Source organism: Haliotis rubra, unplaced genomic scaffold, assembly GCF_003918875.1.
Source record: "Haliotis rubra isolate DU_JTF1 unplaced genomic scaffold, ASM391887v1 Scf275, whole genome shotgun sequence".
Classification (NCBI taxonomy): domain Eukaryota; kingdom Metazoa; phylum Mollusca; class Gastropoda; order Lepetellida; family Haliotidae; genus Haliotis; species Haliotis rubra.
In genome coordinates, this window is record NW_025766836.1 from 826705 (window position 1) to 845285 (window position 18581).

At 42.1% G+C, this 18581-nt stretch overlaps 1 protein-coding gene and 1 long non-coding RNA gene across 2 annotated transcripts; both read left to right on the forward strand.

Annotated features, from left to right (window-relative positions):
* The first annotated feature begins 1601 nt into the window (after nt 1–1601).
* Nucleotides 1602–10694, forward strand: LOC124280855. The gene is made up of 3 exons (XR_006899787.1): nt 1602–1673; nt 8136–8196; nt 10660–10694. It is a non-coding gene; the product is annotated as an uncharacterized LOC124280855 (long non-coding RNA).
* Nucleotides 10695–11109: 415 nt separating this feature from the next.
* LOC124280852 (zinc finger protein 665-like) lies at nt 11110–15784 on the forward strand. The gene is made up of 4 exons (XM_046716842.1): nt 11110–11169; nt 11733–11927; nt 12768–13023; nt 13685–15784. The coding sequence occupies exons 2-4, from the start codon at nt 11769–11771 to the stop codon at nt 15652–15654; spliced, it is 2385 nt and encodes a 794-aa protein (XP_046572798.1). The 5' UTR covers nt 11110–11169; nt 11733–11768; the 3' UTR covers nt 15655–15784.
* The last annotated feature ends 2797 nt before the right edge of the window (nt 15785–18581 follow it).

Consider the following 18581-nt stretch of genomic DNA (forward strand, 5'->3'; position numbering starts at 1 on the left):
CCGTGTATAAGACAGTTTACTCGATGTTGTGGGTTTAATGTTTGCCATATCATCTCACACTGAAGACTATCTCCGTAATGACCCATAACCGGAAGTGACTATGGTATTTGCCGGTTTCACCAATATTCCAGCAATATCACACCAGAAATGAGCTTCACACATTGTACCCATATGGGGAATCGAACCCGGGGTCTTCGTCGTAACGAGCGAACGCTTTAACTACTAGGCTACCCCACCGCCCCGACCCATAACCACGAAGACACATGGCTGCAGTACAAGTGGTCAGTGATGACAGTCATAAACTACGCCATAGCGCGAGCTAGCTAAAGCTTGTTTGTTTTGTTTGCAAGCATGCTGATACTACTTACTCTAATACTGCTGACAATGGCAATATGCTCTTTAGTTGACAACTTATATAAACTTACAACCCGTTACTGAAGCAGAGGTTCTTGTACATCACTTACCAAAACGAGACCAATATTTTGGAACGTGTGCGGTAAACTGCTCTCTCGTATCATGCTTCGTATCACGCCTAGGCCTTCGACGTAACTACGCCTCGAAAGCTGTGTTCGCGGTGACGTTGGACGCCCAAACTGAAGTGACTTTAACATGAAAGAGACCAATATCGTGATGAGTTATAGAGAATCTCACGCACGTGTCTTTTGATATCAAATATATAATCACGAGTTGATAAAGTTACAAAGGAAATCGGGGCCAGATATGTACATTTTTCATTAAAATTAATGAAGAGTCATTAGTGATGATAAATAGAATCTCACCCGATCACTCGTTGATGAAAGTAAAAATATGCGAGGCTTGCAGAGGATGAATAATGAAATTAATAAAAAAAGTGCATACCTGGCCCCGATTTCTCACACAAGCCAATATCTCCTGTGGAACACAGTTTGGGACGATAAACGTATTTTACATGCTTTTACACGCTTTCAGAGCGAAGACAAGTACAGGTCCTGTCATTAGAGCACAGTTTCCTATAGTTCATCATAGGCCTACGAATGTTGTAGCGCTAAGACTGACTGACTGAATATGGTTTTACGCCGCTTTTAGCAATATTCCAGCAATATCACGGCGAGGACACCAGAAATAGGCTTCACACATTGTACCCAAGTGGGGAATCGAATCCGGGTCTTCAGTGCGACCAGCGAATGCTTCAACCACAAGGCTACCCCACCGCCCCAGGGCAGGATATGATACTCAGGACGCACACACAGTCGTATTTAGTACGCAGATTCAATGTTAAGATATTAAGATATACATTCTGCGCTGAAAACACAATTCCGGCCTATGTGGATAATTCCGTGATTCTGCTGGAATATTGATAAAAGCAGCGTAAAACAATACTCACTCATTCATCCTCTCCCGTTGCAAGTGGCATCTGAATACTCAGAATAGACCCCCGAATCCTGAGTACTAAAATGGGTGTTGGCAGTATACTGTATGTTATATGCTCGGGAATTTTAAAGTGAAATTAAAAGGAATCAGAAACATATTTTACATTTTAAATTATAACCTTTGATCGCTCAACAAGTTTGGCCGTTTTGAGGGAGGTCAGTCAACGGCCCTTTTGTGGCTTAGCCGTTTTGGTTTAACCCGAACGCAAACGTCCGAAACCAAAGCCTATCTGTTTACGTCCGAGTGTTCATAAGACAGAAGTGGTAAGTTACGTGGACGATACAAAATCCTACTAATATGGACGATACATGTAATGCATGGTTTCATTTTTGTTGTCCAAACGAGAAAGATGCATGCATGGTGTATATTTATTAGGCCCATGGTCCCTATCTGCGACTGGTTCCGACCGTTAAAACATGACCCAACATTACGGTAGAATAAATCATTGTGGTGAACACCAGATCGACATTTGATGTTTCTGTTGTTGGTGTTGACCTCGTACATTTTTTTATGAAAGTTGTGGTTTTGAACTCGACTTCGTCTAGCGGTGAATAGTTCAATACAAGAACTACACAATTGTCACATACCAAAGCGGCCAAAGTCGGAACCATCCCAGACTGATCAAAACGCCCAATTGGTACCCAAATATTTAATGTGAAATCTGATTTGGAATTGGTCTTCAGCAACCAATGCTTGTCATTAGAGGCGACTAACAGGATTCTGGGGTTGATTGGGCCGGTGGAGTAGTCTTTCGGTTATTCGCTCATCACACCAAAGACTTTGGTTCAATTCCCCACATGGGTACAGTGTGTGAAGCCCATTTCTGGTGTCCACTGCTGTGATTTTGCTGGAATATTGCTAAAAGCGGTGTAAAACTAAACTCACTCACTCTGCAGGTGACTAATTACCTCAACATTCATGCCATTTTTCTCTATAAAACAACTACTTTTGTCAAACCAGTAAATTCAAATTACACTATCACACAGAACCCATGGCGGCCAGCCTAACTGGGTCATGTCCTTAGATAAGTACTGCCTAGTGGTTAAAGCGTTGGCTCGTCACGCCGAGGACCCAGGTTCGATTCCCCACATGGGTACAATGTGTGAAGCCCATTTCTGGTGTCCCCGGCCGTGATATTGCTGGAATATTGCTAAAAGCGGCGTAAAATTAAACTCAGTCAGTCAGTCTGAGTTGGGTATTCATTCTTAACTGTGGCACGGTATCTCAGTGAGCTAGCTCTATACAACCAGGTTTAGTCTGGGCTAGTACAAGCAGCCACACACACACACACATACATCATCATATGAGCGAGATAATCTTAAGTGCAACATTAAACCTCACCTCACTGGAATAAAGTGTTCGTCTCCCACCACAGTTTCATGTTATCTGAGTCTTCCTAGGACATCTCCAGACATGACATATAACTTAACATGGTGTCAGAAGTGAGTACGCCTGACAAACTTTACAAATTGTTGTGCATTACTGACTGAATATCTTTTGATTGAAAGAGCCGAGACGCACGTGGTTCAGTGTCACCTAATTTCGATAGTGGAGAGCATGCGGTGTTTTGTGTGACAATATTGAATCTGTGACTAACGGAGTTTCTGTGAATCCTGATTATATTGCTAGTTAAGATTGAGTAATATATGGACAAAGCGAAACTACTGCTACTACTACTCAATCATGGCTGATGAAAGTGGAAATATTCCTTCACCACAAGTGATACACGTTACCTATGAACATTCCTTTGCCTCCTAAGCTTGATCTGAAGGCGATTTGTGAGAAATTTCATAAAGTTCAAGCGAATGTGGGGAAACTATGAGCTTGCTTCTCGAACAAAGACAGATTCTGATGAATGCAGATCAGCTACGCTGTTAACTTGTATTGGTTCTGAGACTCTAGACATATTGGATGGGTTGCAGTTCGACAGTGAAAATGATAGGAGGAAAGTCGAGAAAATATTGGACAAACTAGAAGCTTACTGCATTGGCGAGACCAATGAAACATGGGAACGGTTCAATTTCAACAAGCGGAATCAAGAACACTTTGAATCTGTTGATACTTATGTAGCAACACTTAGGACTCTAGCTAAAACATGCAATTATGGAAGCTTGAAGATAGTCTCATCAGGGATCGAATGGTGATGGGCATTTGTGATAACTCCACTTTCAAAGAGACTGCTGCAGTCTTGAACCTATCACTGAAAGATTGTATTGACATCTGTAGGTCCCATGAGAGAGCAGCTGCTAGACTAAAATCTCTATCAAACACTGAGGATGTGCAAGCTATCAGTAAAACTAGAGGTTACAAAAAACCCAAAGGAAAGGAAACTAAACCTGGATTGACTACCAGAAGTGATCAGTCTCTACAGTGCAAATTTTGTGGGCGCTTAGTCATGTGTTCGGGCAGGAAGGAATGTCCAGCATGGGGAAGAATTTGCAACAAATGTAAACGACCAAATCATTTTGCTTATGTGTGCCAGTCGAGTCAAGCCAATGTTCAACTACTGAGTGATGAGGATACTGAGGATGAATATATTTTATCAGTGGATGTTGAAAATGTGAACAGTGTTCAATTACATGGTGAAAGTCAACAGTATTCTACGGAAGATTTTGCTGTCCTCCTCATCAAGGAAACTGAGGTCAAATTTCAGCTAGATTGTGGATCTACTGTCAATGTGTTGCCAGAGACTATCTACGCTAATGTGTTTCAGGATCCCCACCTGGAAAGTTGGAAACACAGGTCAATACTACTCTTGAATGTACAATGGGTGAAATCTCAAACTGTTGGCAAGTGTGAGTGACTGTCAAAAATCCCAGGAATCAGGGTGAATACACCATTGAATTCTTGATAGCGAGGGACAGAGGCTCACCACCAATACTTGGTGCAATAGCTGTTCAACAAATGCAGCTAATCACTGTGAACTTTGAGAACATTTTCCAGATCTCAGGTAGTGGGGATGTTTCTACAGAGTTAGCAAAGATTGGACCTTCACGGACATAATCCATGTCGTTACAAGGATGTATTTGAGGAGAGGAGCACACTTGATGGCTTGTTGGCGTTTTGAAGTAGATGAGACTGTGACACCAGTCCAGCTACCATGTCGTAAGTTTCCACTTGCCTTACAACAGAAACTCAAGGCTGAACTTGAAAGACTGGCTGATCTGAAGATCATCACCCCTGTGAATGTTCCTACTGACTGGATCTCTGCCCTTGTTGTGGTCAAGAAACAGGGTACTGACAAGATAAGGATTTGCATAGATCCTAAACCACTGAATCAAGCTCTCAAGAGGAATCATTATCCAATAAAGACAATTGATGACATTCTGCGGAATTATCAAACGCTAAGTGCTTTACTTTAGCAGATGCTAAAATGGATTTTGCATATCCAGCTTGAGGAGGAAAGCAGTTTCTTGACAACATTTGAAACACCTTGGGGGGCCGTTACCGTTGGCTCACGAATGCCATTCGGGTTGTCACCAGCACCTGAGGAGTTTCAGCGCCCGTTTGAATGAGGCAATATGTGGTTTGGATAGAGTCACGTGCTGTACATGATGATGTTCTGATCTATGGTGTTGGAGACACTTATGAAGTGGCTGAAGCCCAGATCATGATGAGAAGTTGTCCAAGTTCCTTGATCGATGCAGGAACAGAAATATCAAACTGAACAGATCCAAACTGAAACTGAAACTGACCCGAGGTGCCTTATCTGGGACATGTAAGTAACCTCGGATGGATTAAAGATTGATCACATGAAAGTTGAAGCAATCACAAACATGCCCACACCAGCTTGGATAAGCAGGGTATTCAGTTTTACATTTTAGGGATGGTGAACTTTGTTCAGAAATTTGTACCCAACTTGTCTGAAGTGACTGCACCTCTGAGGGATCTGTTGAAAAGTGATGTGAACTTCAGGTGGGATGAGCAAGTTCATGGCAAGTGTTTGGAAAAATCAAACATATTCTGTCTGAACCACCTGTACTGAAGTACTTTGACAATGGCCTTGAGACAAGCCTTCAGTGTGATGCATCACAAAATGGACTGGGTGTTTGTCTGATCCAAAATGGTCAGCCTGTAGCATATGCATCTCGATCTTTGACCAACACTGAGAAACAATATGCTCAGATAGAGAAAGAAATGTTGGCGATTGTCTTTGGCATGGAGCGATTTGAACAGTATGTCTGTCTGGACGGAAGGTGGTCGTTAAGAATCGGACCACAAGCCATTGGAGTCAATACTGCGCAAAAGTCTGTTGTGTGCTCGAAGCGTCTCCAACGCATGATGTTACGACTTCAGAAATGCGATTTTGAGGTCATCTACAAGAGGGATCTCAAATGTTCTTTGCTGACACTCTGAGTAGAGCATATCTTCCACATGTGAAACATACTGAGACTGATGATGCGGAGATGTGTTTGCTGTTGATGTCGCGATGTCAGACAGCTTGGCGTTGAATCCATCAACATGGTTGAGTATGTGCCAATATCTGAGGAGCGAATTGACCAGTTACAAAAGCAACTGTGGAAGACAAATCAATGGCGATACTGAAGGATCTGAGTTCAGGAATGGCTGGCCAGCGTCGTCAGATGATGTGCCATGGTGTGCCAGGTTTTTTCCCCTTTTCGCGATGAGCTCTCTGTTCAAAAGCGGCATAGTGTTCCAGGGTGAGCGTGTTGTTGTGCCAGTCAGTATCCGCCCTGGCATCATGGAAAGAATTCACTACAGTCACTTGGGGATACAAGGTTGTATCAGAAGAGCCAGAGAGTCTGTGTATTGGCCCAATATGGCGCTGACCTCACAGATTTCATCAGCAAGTGTGATACTTGCAATACGCTGCAACAGGATCAAAGGAGAGCCATTGGTCAGTCATGAAATACCTAGTCGTCCATGGGAGAAACTAGGGTGTGATCTTTTTGAGTTTGATCAAAAAGATTTTTTGATCACTGTTGACTACTACTCGGACTATTTTGAGGTTGACAGACTGCATGATAAAAGGGCACCTGAAATCATTAAAAAGTTGAAATCCCATTTGGCGAGGCATGGACTTCCCAATCAGATTGTGTCAGACAATGGACCTCCCTTTAATTCTGAAGCTTTCCATACATTTGCAACAGAGTACGAGTTTGATCATATCACTTCATCACCCAGGTACCCACAGTCGAATGGGAAAGTGGAGAGTGCTGTGAAGATCGTCAAGAGACTCATGAGTAAGTCTCAGCATGCACAGTCAGACCCCTTTCACAGCCCTATTGGACTTAAGAAATGTGCCGACTGGCGGTGTAGGCAGCTTCGCCAGTTCAAAGGTTGTTTGAAGCAGAGCGAGAGCGAAGCTACCAGCGTCAAGTCGATTGCTGCAGCGAAAACTATTGAAAGCGTCCCTGCCGCTTTTCAAGCAAGAGGTCCAAACAAAGCTTACTACTACAATCGCGGTGCAGCTGAACTTTCAGAACTGAGAGATGGAGATGTAGTTCGGGTGAAGCCATTCAGTCGTGACAAAAGAAATGGAAGAAAGCTGTTGTAGAACAACAAGTGGATGTAACGATCATTATGACATGCGTTACAGAAGATGGAAGATCTCTTGGAGAAATAGATGCCATCTAAGAAAATCTCAAGAGGCTGCCCCTGAGACTAAAGATGTCGAACTGGATTTGGAAGAGCAGAGAATGGATGAAAGGTCAATGAAAGAGTTTCAGTCAACTGTGAACTCCCCTGGTAACACTCCTGTGAAAACCCCTGTGAAAACTCCTGTGAAATTTTTGAAAACTCCTGTAGACTTTGATGTGAACACTCCTGTGAACACTCCTAGGATCATGGACAGTTCTGTTCATGGCACAGCACCTGGTCATGAGATCAGAACGAGGAGAGGCAGGGTGGTCAGACCACCACCCCGATACAGGGACTTTGTGCCTTAAAAAGAAAAAAAGGGAGGAAGATATGACGTGTGGTCCTGCTTATTAGCAAAGACTTTTAATTTCTCAAGAAAGAGATATAGACTTTAATTTGTTCATTTTAACTTGTTTAGCATTTGTTTAAACTGTTTGCTGGGATAGTGTGTTAATTGCTATCTTTACTTTTCTAAAGAAAGGGAGATGTTGCATAATGATTACTCCCTAAGAGTCTGTACACAACGACTGGTCCATGGGCAGCGTGCGTCTGTGTAGGCCAAGGCAAAACCAACATGGAATAAAGTGTTCGTCTCCCACCACAGTTTCATGTTATCTGAGTCTTCCTAGGACATCTCCAGACATGACATATAACTTAACACTCACCTCACCTCACTATGTACATTTAATGTTTTATGCTACCTGTATATAAACACATAGGTCTAAAAAAAATAATGTTGTAGTTCCGATTACCCGACCGACCCTTTAATTCTGGTGCCGACCCTATGTTTCTTTAAGAGGTATGAATAAAATAAGCTTTCAGATACCATTGTTTTTTCCCGGCATCAACGGACATCGGTCATTCTGATAGAGAAAGTTGACATGATGGCCGCAAGCTTGGTTGAATAAACAATTACACATTGATAAATGTGTTATTAGTTTGTACTTTACTTCTTAAAAAAATGTGAAAACAAAGAAGAAAATATTCCTACCTACCTATTTTTTTTATTTGGCCATACATACCTTGACTCCATTTAGTTTCAGTGTTTAATTAGCTATCTGTCTTCAATTGTATTTTTCAAGCACTGACAATGATGGCTGAAACTGATACTTTATGATCTTCAGGTTACAGAAAATGGTGATGTACTTTCTCTGTGGATAAAGCACTTTAAACATGGACTTTGCTGTAAGTATCATAAGAATCCACTCTCTTGTGTGATGTTATGTTTTATTTATAATATCCATCAACCCCCTTTCTGTTAAAAAATATATAACAAAAACACAAATTATATGTGATCACCAAAAGTATGGACCCTACATTTGTCATTTTTCCATGAAAAATTATTGCAGTCAGGAATTCATGGGTATTGTCTAGGCAGTGAGCGTGATGCTCTGTGACATGACAACCCTGTGCACTTCAAAGAAACTGCTCATCCGATGGTAGATGGCCAGATGGTGGACACACGAACACGTGCAGACACCTATAGTCTGTTTGCAGTGAAAACGTACCGATGAATTTCACTTTAAACAAAAAAGTAAATCAAATTAAGTGAAATTAAGATTGTGAATCCTCATAATTTTACCTTGCCAAATGAACATTTAAATCTCAGAATTTTATTCAACTTAGGATAAAAGTTGTTCGACAAACGATCATAGATTCAAATCACTACTATTGGTTTGTATTACAAGGGGGTAAGCGCAGTAGATGGAATAGTGAAAAAAATGCACATACGGTACGTGATGAGCGTTAACTTAGACCAGCCCTACTTGTTCTCGGTGTTTCATTTAATGTGCATACCCCCTTGTAATACAAACCAATAATAGCGATTTGAAACTATGATCATTTGTTGAACAACTTTTATCCTAAGTTGAATAAAATTCTGAGATTTGAATGTTCAATTGGCAAAGTAAAATTATGAGGATTCGCAATCTTAATTTCCCTTTAATCGATTTACTTTTTAGTTTAGAGTGAAATTCATCGGAACATTTTCACTGCAAACAGACTATAGTTGCGGGTATAGTAACGTGCAGTATCATTCGACAAAATACTGTCACTATGTGTCCCAGTTCAGTCAGATGCAAAGGGTAGCTTGTGAGGAGGAGGTTGTGTGATAACTCGCTGCGCCTAACAGGCTGAATGAGTTGAATACTCCCCAGGGAGTTGAGTCGGTTAAAAGAATGCCAGAAAAACGAATCTGTTGATCAAGGGAACACTCTAGCACCTTGAGCATGTAGTAGTGTGTGGATATGTGCGCTATATCCTATAATAATGGCATGTCATTGTACTCCAATAGTCTCCCCATAACGACTGCGCGTTAGCACTGGAGCCCAGCAAATTATGCTGGGCATGAGTGGCAACTAAAGGTGTTCAGGCTAGCTATTCTCGAAACGTTCGTAGCCCTACGAACTTCTTAAGCCCATTCTTAACACATTGGCTACGATCAAAGTTAAGAATTCTAAGGGCTACGAACGTTACGAGAATAAGGGCCCAGGACCATTGACTTGGTTGATAGTTGGTCATTGTGGTCTGGCAGCAAGGCCTGTTGTTCACAATGTTGATCACTGGATTGTCTGGTCCATGTTAATTTACTAGGTGTCATTCTATACCTTGAATATTGCTGACTGCGCTATTTCAGGAAAAGAAACCTTTTATAATCTCCCACTAGACCACAGGACCAGTGAGTGGACAATAATTAGTAGTCCAGTCTGCACTTCACTGGTCTGGGCGGTTGGGTAGCCAAGTGGTTAAAGCATTCACTCATCACACTGAAGACACGGGTTTGATTCCCCACATGGGTACAATGTGTGAAGCCCATTTCTGATGTTCCCCGCCATGATAAACCTTGAATATTGCTAAAAGCGGCGTAAAACCATACTCACTCACTTCACTGGTCCAAAATAACATTCATAGATTTACTTAAACTATCAATACAAAATTCACTGACTACCAGGACCATTGCAAACGTATCATTTAGTGGTCCTGATGAATTTTTACTATCCAGGGACCATAGGACCGGCATAAATTTCGCACACTGCTATTTATTTGAATCAGGTACAGGTTATCTTGTTAAGATTCAGTTACTTTCAGGTAAGACCGTCTCCGTGATGTAGTGGTTAGAGCGTCCGCCCGGAGAGCGGAAGGTCACGGGTTCGATCCCCGACCGCAACATACCAAAAGACGTTAAAATATGGTACTTGTTGGTCCCTGTCTGGCTCTCGGCAATAATGGGTACAACAAGGACTGGTCGGCTCGGAGTCAGTATAATGTGCCCGGAGAGCGGAAGGTCGCGGGTTCGATCCCCGACCGCAACATACCAAAAGACGTTAAAATATGGTACTTGTTGGTCCCTGCCTGGCGCTCGGCAATAATGGGTATAACAAGGACTGGTCGGCTCGGAGTCAGTATAATGTGTCTGAGTGGGGTATTCATGCTTCACTGCCGCATGGTATCTCAGTGGGCTAGCACTATAAAACCAGCAGTCTGGGCTAGTACAAGCAGCCGCACGAACACATACACACGCATGCACGTCGTCATGTGAGCGAAATATTCTCAAGCACGACGTAAAACCCAATTTCACCTCACCTTACTTTCAGGTAAAGATAGTTTATATGTCCCTATATATCAGTATTACTGATGTGCAAATTTCAGGTGAAACAGGAGCCATGTGAAGATATTATCACCCGGTATTGAAGGAAGCACATTCCTTTCTTCAGACAAATGGGCCAGGGGATAGGGAGATATTGGTTTGAGCTCCATCCATCCATCTGTCCAAGATGATGGGGACAGATTTTCTCAAAAACATTATAGATAGGGAAACCAAATTTGGCATGTGTTTTCAGCACATGAATGCCTTGATGGAGTTCGAAAATGGAAACCGTGTTACAATTTGTTACAGAGTTAGCCCTTGTCATGCATTTCTTGACTTATCACAGTATCCCCAATGGGGACAGATTTTCTCAGAAACTGCTGTAGATAGGGAAACCAAATGTGGTATGTTTTCAGGACATGAATGTCATGGTGGAGTTAAAAAACAGGAACCAAATAGGAACAGAACACAGTGGCGGGGATATTGATGACCATGTCTTCTTGTTTTGCAGCAAGGACTATGAAGGGGACTGTACAGTACATGGACCTCTCCTCATAGTTGCAGACACACAGGTATTTATCATGATGATGTTTGATAATAATGGTCATTTAGAAATGGTAAAACCCTATAGCATTGCTGCTAATAAAACTCTCATAGCCTCTAGAATGGGATCAACATTTGACAGGATATGACACATTTTGAAATTACTACATTTTCAGTGAAGTGAGTGAGTGAGTTTAGTTTTACGCCTCTTTTAGCAATATTCCAGCAATATCACGGCAAGGAACACCAGAAATGGGCTTCACACGTTGTACCAATGTGGGGATTCGAAACCTGGGTTTTCGTCGCGACGAGGTAATGTTTTAACCACTTGGCTACCCCACTGACTCTATTTTCAATTGAGATACTTTCAGTGAAACTATTGGAGTGTATAGCTGTATAAACATGTTAAAAACATCAAAATTTGTTTGGAAAGATTTTCCAGAAGTGCAAGCAATTATGACAGAATACGAACAACAAATGCCTATAATGCTGATACAAAATGGACTGACGTGAATGTCAGACAGTGACATGGTGACAAGCTTATTTTGGAGGCAGACATGTTTACAATTTTTTAAATGGGGCATGTTTTCAGGAAACACCAGGACGCTTGGACAGGGCATGGAAAACAATGCCCATTGGTCTAGAGATTGAGGAGTCTGGAATCCCAGGAGCTGGACTTGGAGTTTGGGCATCTCAGGACTTGGTTCCACGCACCTGCTTTGGGCCGTATGAGGGAGACACAATCAAAGATGAGGCCACTGCTCAAAGATCAGGATACAGCTGGCAAGTATGTTTGGTTCTAAAGTACTGTGAGAAACGATAGAAATATGCTATTAATGTCAATAATCATTGCATTTAACACAGATTTTAACTTTTGAAATATGAAGTCACTGCCAGCCCACCTACCTGAGGTTTAATGTAGTTTATAGATCAGCTGATCGGTGTAGGTTTTCTTCGCTGGAGGTTGGTCATCCGATGCCCATGCTTGCTGACCAACTGCATTGTGCCTTTGTCCTGTAATAATTGTATCCTACTTTGTATTGTGTCGTAATGGATGACATTGTGATGCTACTCAAACTTTCTCCACGAAGATCTAACACATCCATGTAACATGTGTATTATAAATCAAGATGGCACTTCCAATTCTGGAACAGTGATACAGTATTCCAGATTTTGTAGAATAATTGAATATTATTCAGTGGGAAGAGTTCACGCATGTCACAGGATTATCACAAATGTACAAGAAAACATTGTAGGCTAAAAGGGGTTTTATCATTCATTTTCATTTATATTCCCTTTTTTCTAGATACACACACATGGATAAAAATCATAATTCATTACATGACTTGATAAAACTATAGTTAATACCTAATGTTGTCTTTATCTGGTCACATACCATTATTATCAAGGGGGTACAGCTTCATTAAGCCTTATGCAACCAACCATAAAATGTGTTGTTTCAAGCGGTCTATCTTTTAGGAGGTCTGTCTTTTGGGAAGATACGCACATGGACAACCGTCCCACTTCCCAAGACTCATGCATGCAATCCACACGCACGCACGCACGCACGGAAATACAAAGTCTGCACCACAGCACCCCTTGTTATGTCCTACGTTCTTTCATCCAGATACACACAGATGGACAACCTTCCCACTTTGTGGATGGCCACAACTGCAGCACGGCCAACTGGATGAGATATGTCAACTGTGCTCGTACAGAGGAGGAACAGAATCTGACAGCATTTCAATACAAAGGTCATATCTACTACAGAGTGTACAAGGAGATTGGTGTGGGTTCCGAGCTGCTTGTATGGTATGGACACAAGTATGCTAAGAACCTTGGTATCAAGAGGCAACTTAAACTTACGGAGGGCCACACAGAAGGTAAACAGTATTAGAAAAGAAACAAGTTCAGCTTTCACTGAGGGCACTAGTTGTACAGCAATAGATGCCTTAATCAGGTTTTGGCATGATGCCATTAGTTGCCACTTACAACATACATGGGTTGCTTAAGACCAATTCTAACAAGGTTCTTCAAGGGTCCGATGCAAAATGGCAATTTCAACTTTGGTAGACAACCCGAAAAACAAGGGGTGTGATTTTACCCTCAGGCCATCAGCTCCATCCTGTCTACAATTCCTCGTTGTTTACGTGCTTAAAACCATAACTAAGGTTAATTCAATGGAAATGCACCTTTTTACTCAAGGACTGGTGAAGTAATTCTGGAGGAATTTATCGTAAACATTACAAGCTGCTTGTCACTTACTTTGTACCTTTTATCTTGAGGGGAGTTTGATTCATTCACGTTGTACATGCTTCTACACACACATACACACAAACACAAAACACACACACACAAAACAAAACACACACACAAACACACACACACAGCCTTCCTCGGTTTGCAGTTCCTCGTAAGGGAGGCGCAGAACTTGTCCATCAACACTCATCCAGAGGGACTTTGCCAGTAGTTGTATGAGTAAAAACCTTCCCGCAACTACTAACAAATATTTCTATGTGTTTCATCTTGACTTTCTACTTCCAGATATGTACCCATGTGATACCTGTGACCTTGGTTTCTCATCTGTGGTGTTGTTGTGGAAACATCTGGAGAAGATGCATGGAGGGAGACTGACAGCTAAGTTGAGGTTCATAGTAAACACTCAGGGCGTTAACATCCATGAGTTTTTTGAGGAGATAGAGAAACAGAAGAGTGACGCAAAGGGCATTAACAGTTCTGACGTTATGGTGAAGACAGAGCCTGAAGAAGAGGACAACAACAGTGACATGAATGAGGACAGAAACACTGGATGTGAAGAAGAGTCAACAGAAACAAATAGTCCCAAGAAACAGAAGAGTGACGCAGAGGGCATTAACAGCCCTGACATTGTGGTGAAGACAGAGCGTGAAGAGGAGGACAACAACAGTGACATGAATGAGGACAGAAACACTGGATGTGAAGAAGCGTCAACAGAAACAAATAGTCCCAAGAAACAGAAGAGTGATGGAAAGGGCATTAACAAACAGCAGAACGATGAGCAAATTTTTCAATGTGACAAATGTGGGGAAGAATTCAATGCTCAAAGTAAACTGAAATCACACATGACGCTTCACAAAGAAACCCAGGCTTTTCCATGTAAAGAGTGCGGGATAACATTTACACAATCAGCCCACTTGAAGACACACATGAGGCATCACAATGGAGTAAGACCGTTTTCTTGCAGAGAATGCAAGAAAACATTTACGCGATTAGGAACCCTGAAGTCACACATGATGCTTCACAGCGGAGAAAGACCGCATTCATGTACAGAATGTGAGAAAACTTTCACTGAACTTGGTCACCTAAAGACACACATGAGGCTTCACAGTGGAGTAAGACCTTATCCTTGTACGGAATGTGAGAAAACATTTACACAATTAGGCCACCTGAAGACTCATATGAGACATCACACTGGCGAAAGACCTTATTCTTGTACAGAGTGTGGGAAAACATACACACAGCTAGGACACCTCCAGAAACACATGAACCATCACAGTGGAGTTGAGCCTATTCCTTGTAAGGAATGTAAGAAAACATTTACAAAGACACGTGACCTTGAACAACATGTCAGACTTCACGGGGTAAAACCTTTTGAGTGCACTGAGTGTGAGAAAACATTTGTACAAGAAGCTTATTTGCGGAAACACATGAGATATCACAGTGACATCAGATCACATAAGTGTAATGAGTGTGGGAAAAGCTTTGTGATAGCTTCTGAGCTTAAAATGCACATGAGGTATCACAATGGAGTCCGACCTTATCAGTGTGGCGAGTGTGGAAAGGCATTTGCACAATCAGGAGCCCTTCGGATACACATGAGGAGCCACAGTGGTATTAAACCTTACAAATGTTCTGAATGTGCGATGGCGTTTGTGATATCGGGTAGTTTGAAACAGCACATGATGGGTCACACGGGAATCAAACCGTACGAGTGTGGTGAGTGCGGGAAGACATTTGCAAAATCAGGAAATGTTCAGACACACATGAGGAGCCATAGTGTTGTCAGGCCGTTCGAGTGTGGTGAGTGTGGGAAGGTGTTCGTGGCATCACGTAGTTTACAGAAACACATGCTGTGTCACATGGACGCCAAGAGCAATACATGTGGTGAGAGTGACGGTCCATGTGAAGCCAAGCCTTATAAATGCGATGAGTATGGGAAAGAATTTTCAGAGTCATGTGACCTGAAGCAGCATATTCATTGTCACAATGATGCCAAGTCTGATAGGTGTGGGCAAGAATTTCTTGAGTCATGTGACCTGAAAACACATGAGCAGTTTCACAGCGATGCCAAGCCTTATAAGTATGACGAGTGTGGAAAAGAATTTAAAGAGTCATGTGACCAGAAGCATCATCGGCAGAGTCACATTGATGCCAAGAGTAATACGTGTGATGAGAGCAGGCAAGAATCTAAAGAGTCATGTGACCTGAAGCATTATCGGCAGAGTCACATTGATGCCAAGAGTAATACGGAGTGATGAGAGCAGGCAAGAATCTAAGGAGTCATGTGACCAGAAGCATAATCGGCAGTGTCACATCGATGCTCCTCCTTATAGGTGTGACAAGTGCGGGCAAGAATTTGAAGAATCGGACAGCCTCATTTTTCACTCGAGATGTCACATTGTGGCAAAGCTTCACAAATGTGATACGTGTGGGAAAGAATTTACACGACCATACACCCTCAAGATGCACTTGAAACATCATAGTGGCATCATATTATATAAATGTACTGAGTGTAGGAGATCGTTTACAGAACTGTCTGACCTGGAGCAACACATGAGGTGTCACAGTGGGGACAAACCTTTTAAGTGTATAGACTGCGGGGGAAGGCGTTTGCACAGTTCGGCAACCTGAAGACGCACATGAGGTGTCACAATGGCGTTAAACCATTCCAGTGCTGTGAGTGTGGGAAGGCGTTTGCACAGTCGAGCAACCTCAAGACACACATGAAATGCCACAGTGGTGTCAAATGTAATTTTTTGGGTGACTATGGAAAGACACCTACACAATCGAGCAACCGCAAGATGCACATGAAATGTTTAAATGGCATTAAGTCCGATCAGTATGGTGAGTGTGCAAAGGCACTTGCGCAATCAAGCAACCTTCAGAAATCTTCAGTTGTTAGCACTAACGCCAAAGCTTACAAGTGTAGTGACATTTACATAGCCATATAGTCTTCGGAAATAATATTGTCTGGACCAGACAATCCAGTGATCAACATTGATGCTCATGCTGTTGGCTCATTTATTTAACAGACCACCGCCATATAGCTTGAATATTGCTGAGTTTGGCGTAAAACCTCACTCACTCACTCACTCACTCAGACATGAAGCATCACAGTGGTGTCAGTGTGGGAAAACATTTCTGGTAACTTCATGATGCCGATTAGGTTTGACACAGTGGCATTGAACCTTTGGGGAAACATTTACACGGTGAAACCATATCACAATTGCATAGATCGATGCTACTGATGTTGATCACTGGATTGTCTGTTCAACTATTTACATGCTAACACGGAATAGCTGGCATATTGCTGACTGCGGTGTTAAACAACAAACAGTAAATACCTGTATTGAAGGGCGACCTTTGCTTTTGTGAATAAACACTCTGTCAGCAATATACTTTAGCGTGTTTTGTGGATTCAGGAATTACAATGATAACATGTTTCATTGTCAACTATTCAACTGAGAAAGCACAATGTCATGTTCAACCCAGCAGTTTGTAATTCTTTTATAAACATTCAATTTCCTATGCCTTGGGCAGTACTTTGGCATGAACATTCATTGATAAGCCCTTTAAAAGTACATGCCAGCAAAACTTGGACAAGGTTTCGCAATAAATATCGACCATTTGGCCATGACCTTGCCACTTGATTGAAGACATTGTCTTCCCCTTCTGTAGATGGTTCATGATGTTTCCATTGCTTTAATTGTGTGTTCACCCTTTGGGACCCTGAGTTGTGACACTTTTGTTATGTATAAGTTCCATCCTGAAAGGACCACCTCCGTGGTGTAGTGGGTAGAACGTCCACCCGAAGAGCGGAAGGTCGCGGGTTCGATCCCCGACTGCGTCATACCAAAAGACGTTAAAATATGGTACTTGTTGGTCCCTGCCTGGCGCTTGGCATTAATGGGTACAACAAGGTCTGGTCGGCTCGGAGTCAGTATAATGTGTCTGAGTGGGGTATTCATGCTTCACTGCGGCATGGTATCTCAGTGAACTAGCACTATAAAACCAGCTTCAGTCTGGGCTAGTACAAGCAGCCGCACACATACACATACACATGCATGCACGTCATAATATGAACGAAATATTCTCAAGAACGACGTAAAACCCAATTTCACCTCACCTCATCTCCATCCTGAAAATGTTCTCAACTCTCTTCTGCGAGCTTATTAGCTATACAATGGGTGGTATGTTAATGTGATCATCCTTAATCATATCTTATCAACATTTTCCTGGGAGGTGACAGGTTGAAGACCTTCCTGAACCATCTTAATCCTCAAGGCTTTCTCTTCCAATCTTGTATTAGCTATATGAGATCCGCGAAGATCCGCATTAGAATTGGTCTTCAGCAACCGATGCATGTTCTAAGAGATGACTGACTGACTGAGTTTGGTTTTTACGCCGCTTTTAGCAATATTCCAGCAACATCACAGTGGGGGACACCAGAAATGGGCTTCACACATTGTGCCAATGTGGAGATTCGAACCCGGGTCATCGGCGTGACGAGTCAACGCTTTAACCATTAGGCTACCCCACCGCCCCTCTAAGAGATCACTAACGGATCGTAAGGCTAGATTGATACCTCATCCTATTCCAACAGGTAGAACGATGCTTGTGGTGTTGATCACTGGATTGTCTGGTCCAGACTCAATTATTTACAGGCTGCCACCATATTGATGGAATATTGCTGAGTGTGATGTTAAACAACAACCAAACCAACTACAGTACAACCAGAAATTATTGAGAATTTAAAGATTGTATTTTTAAAAAAAAAATTCACTCATTACTCACGTATTAAATGTGAATGTAACAGAACATAACTCCAGATTCAAAGACAGGTGAACAGTTAGTATTTTGTCGACCCAACTTTACGAGGGAGGAGTGCAGAGAAAGGGACAGCCAGGTGTTAGAGAAGCACGTGCCGACAAAGTTATTGATTCATTAACCTGTGCTGTGCCATCTCCATCCTTTCTCGCACACCTGGCTGTCCCTTTCTCTGCACTCCTCCCCCGTAACAAATAGTGAACTGTGTCAATATTTTAATGATAGTTTGTTAAACAACTTTTTAATTTTTAGGACATAAATTCTGCAAAAACCTCACAGAGTTGGTCTGACGTTTTGATTATGATCAGTGTTTCATTGAGTATTTTATGTTTATAAGTTTTCTAGTTAGATTGCA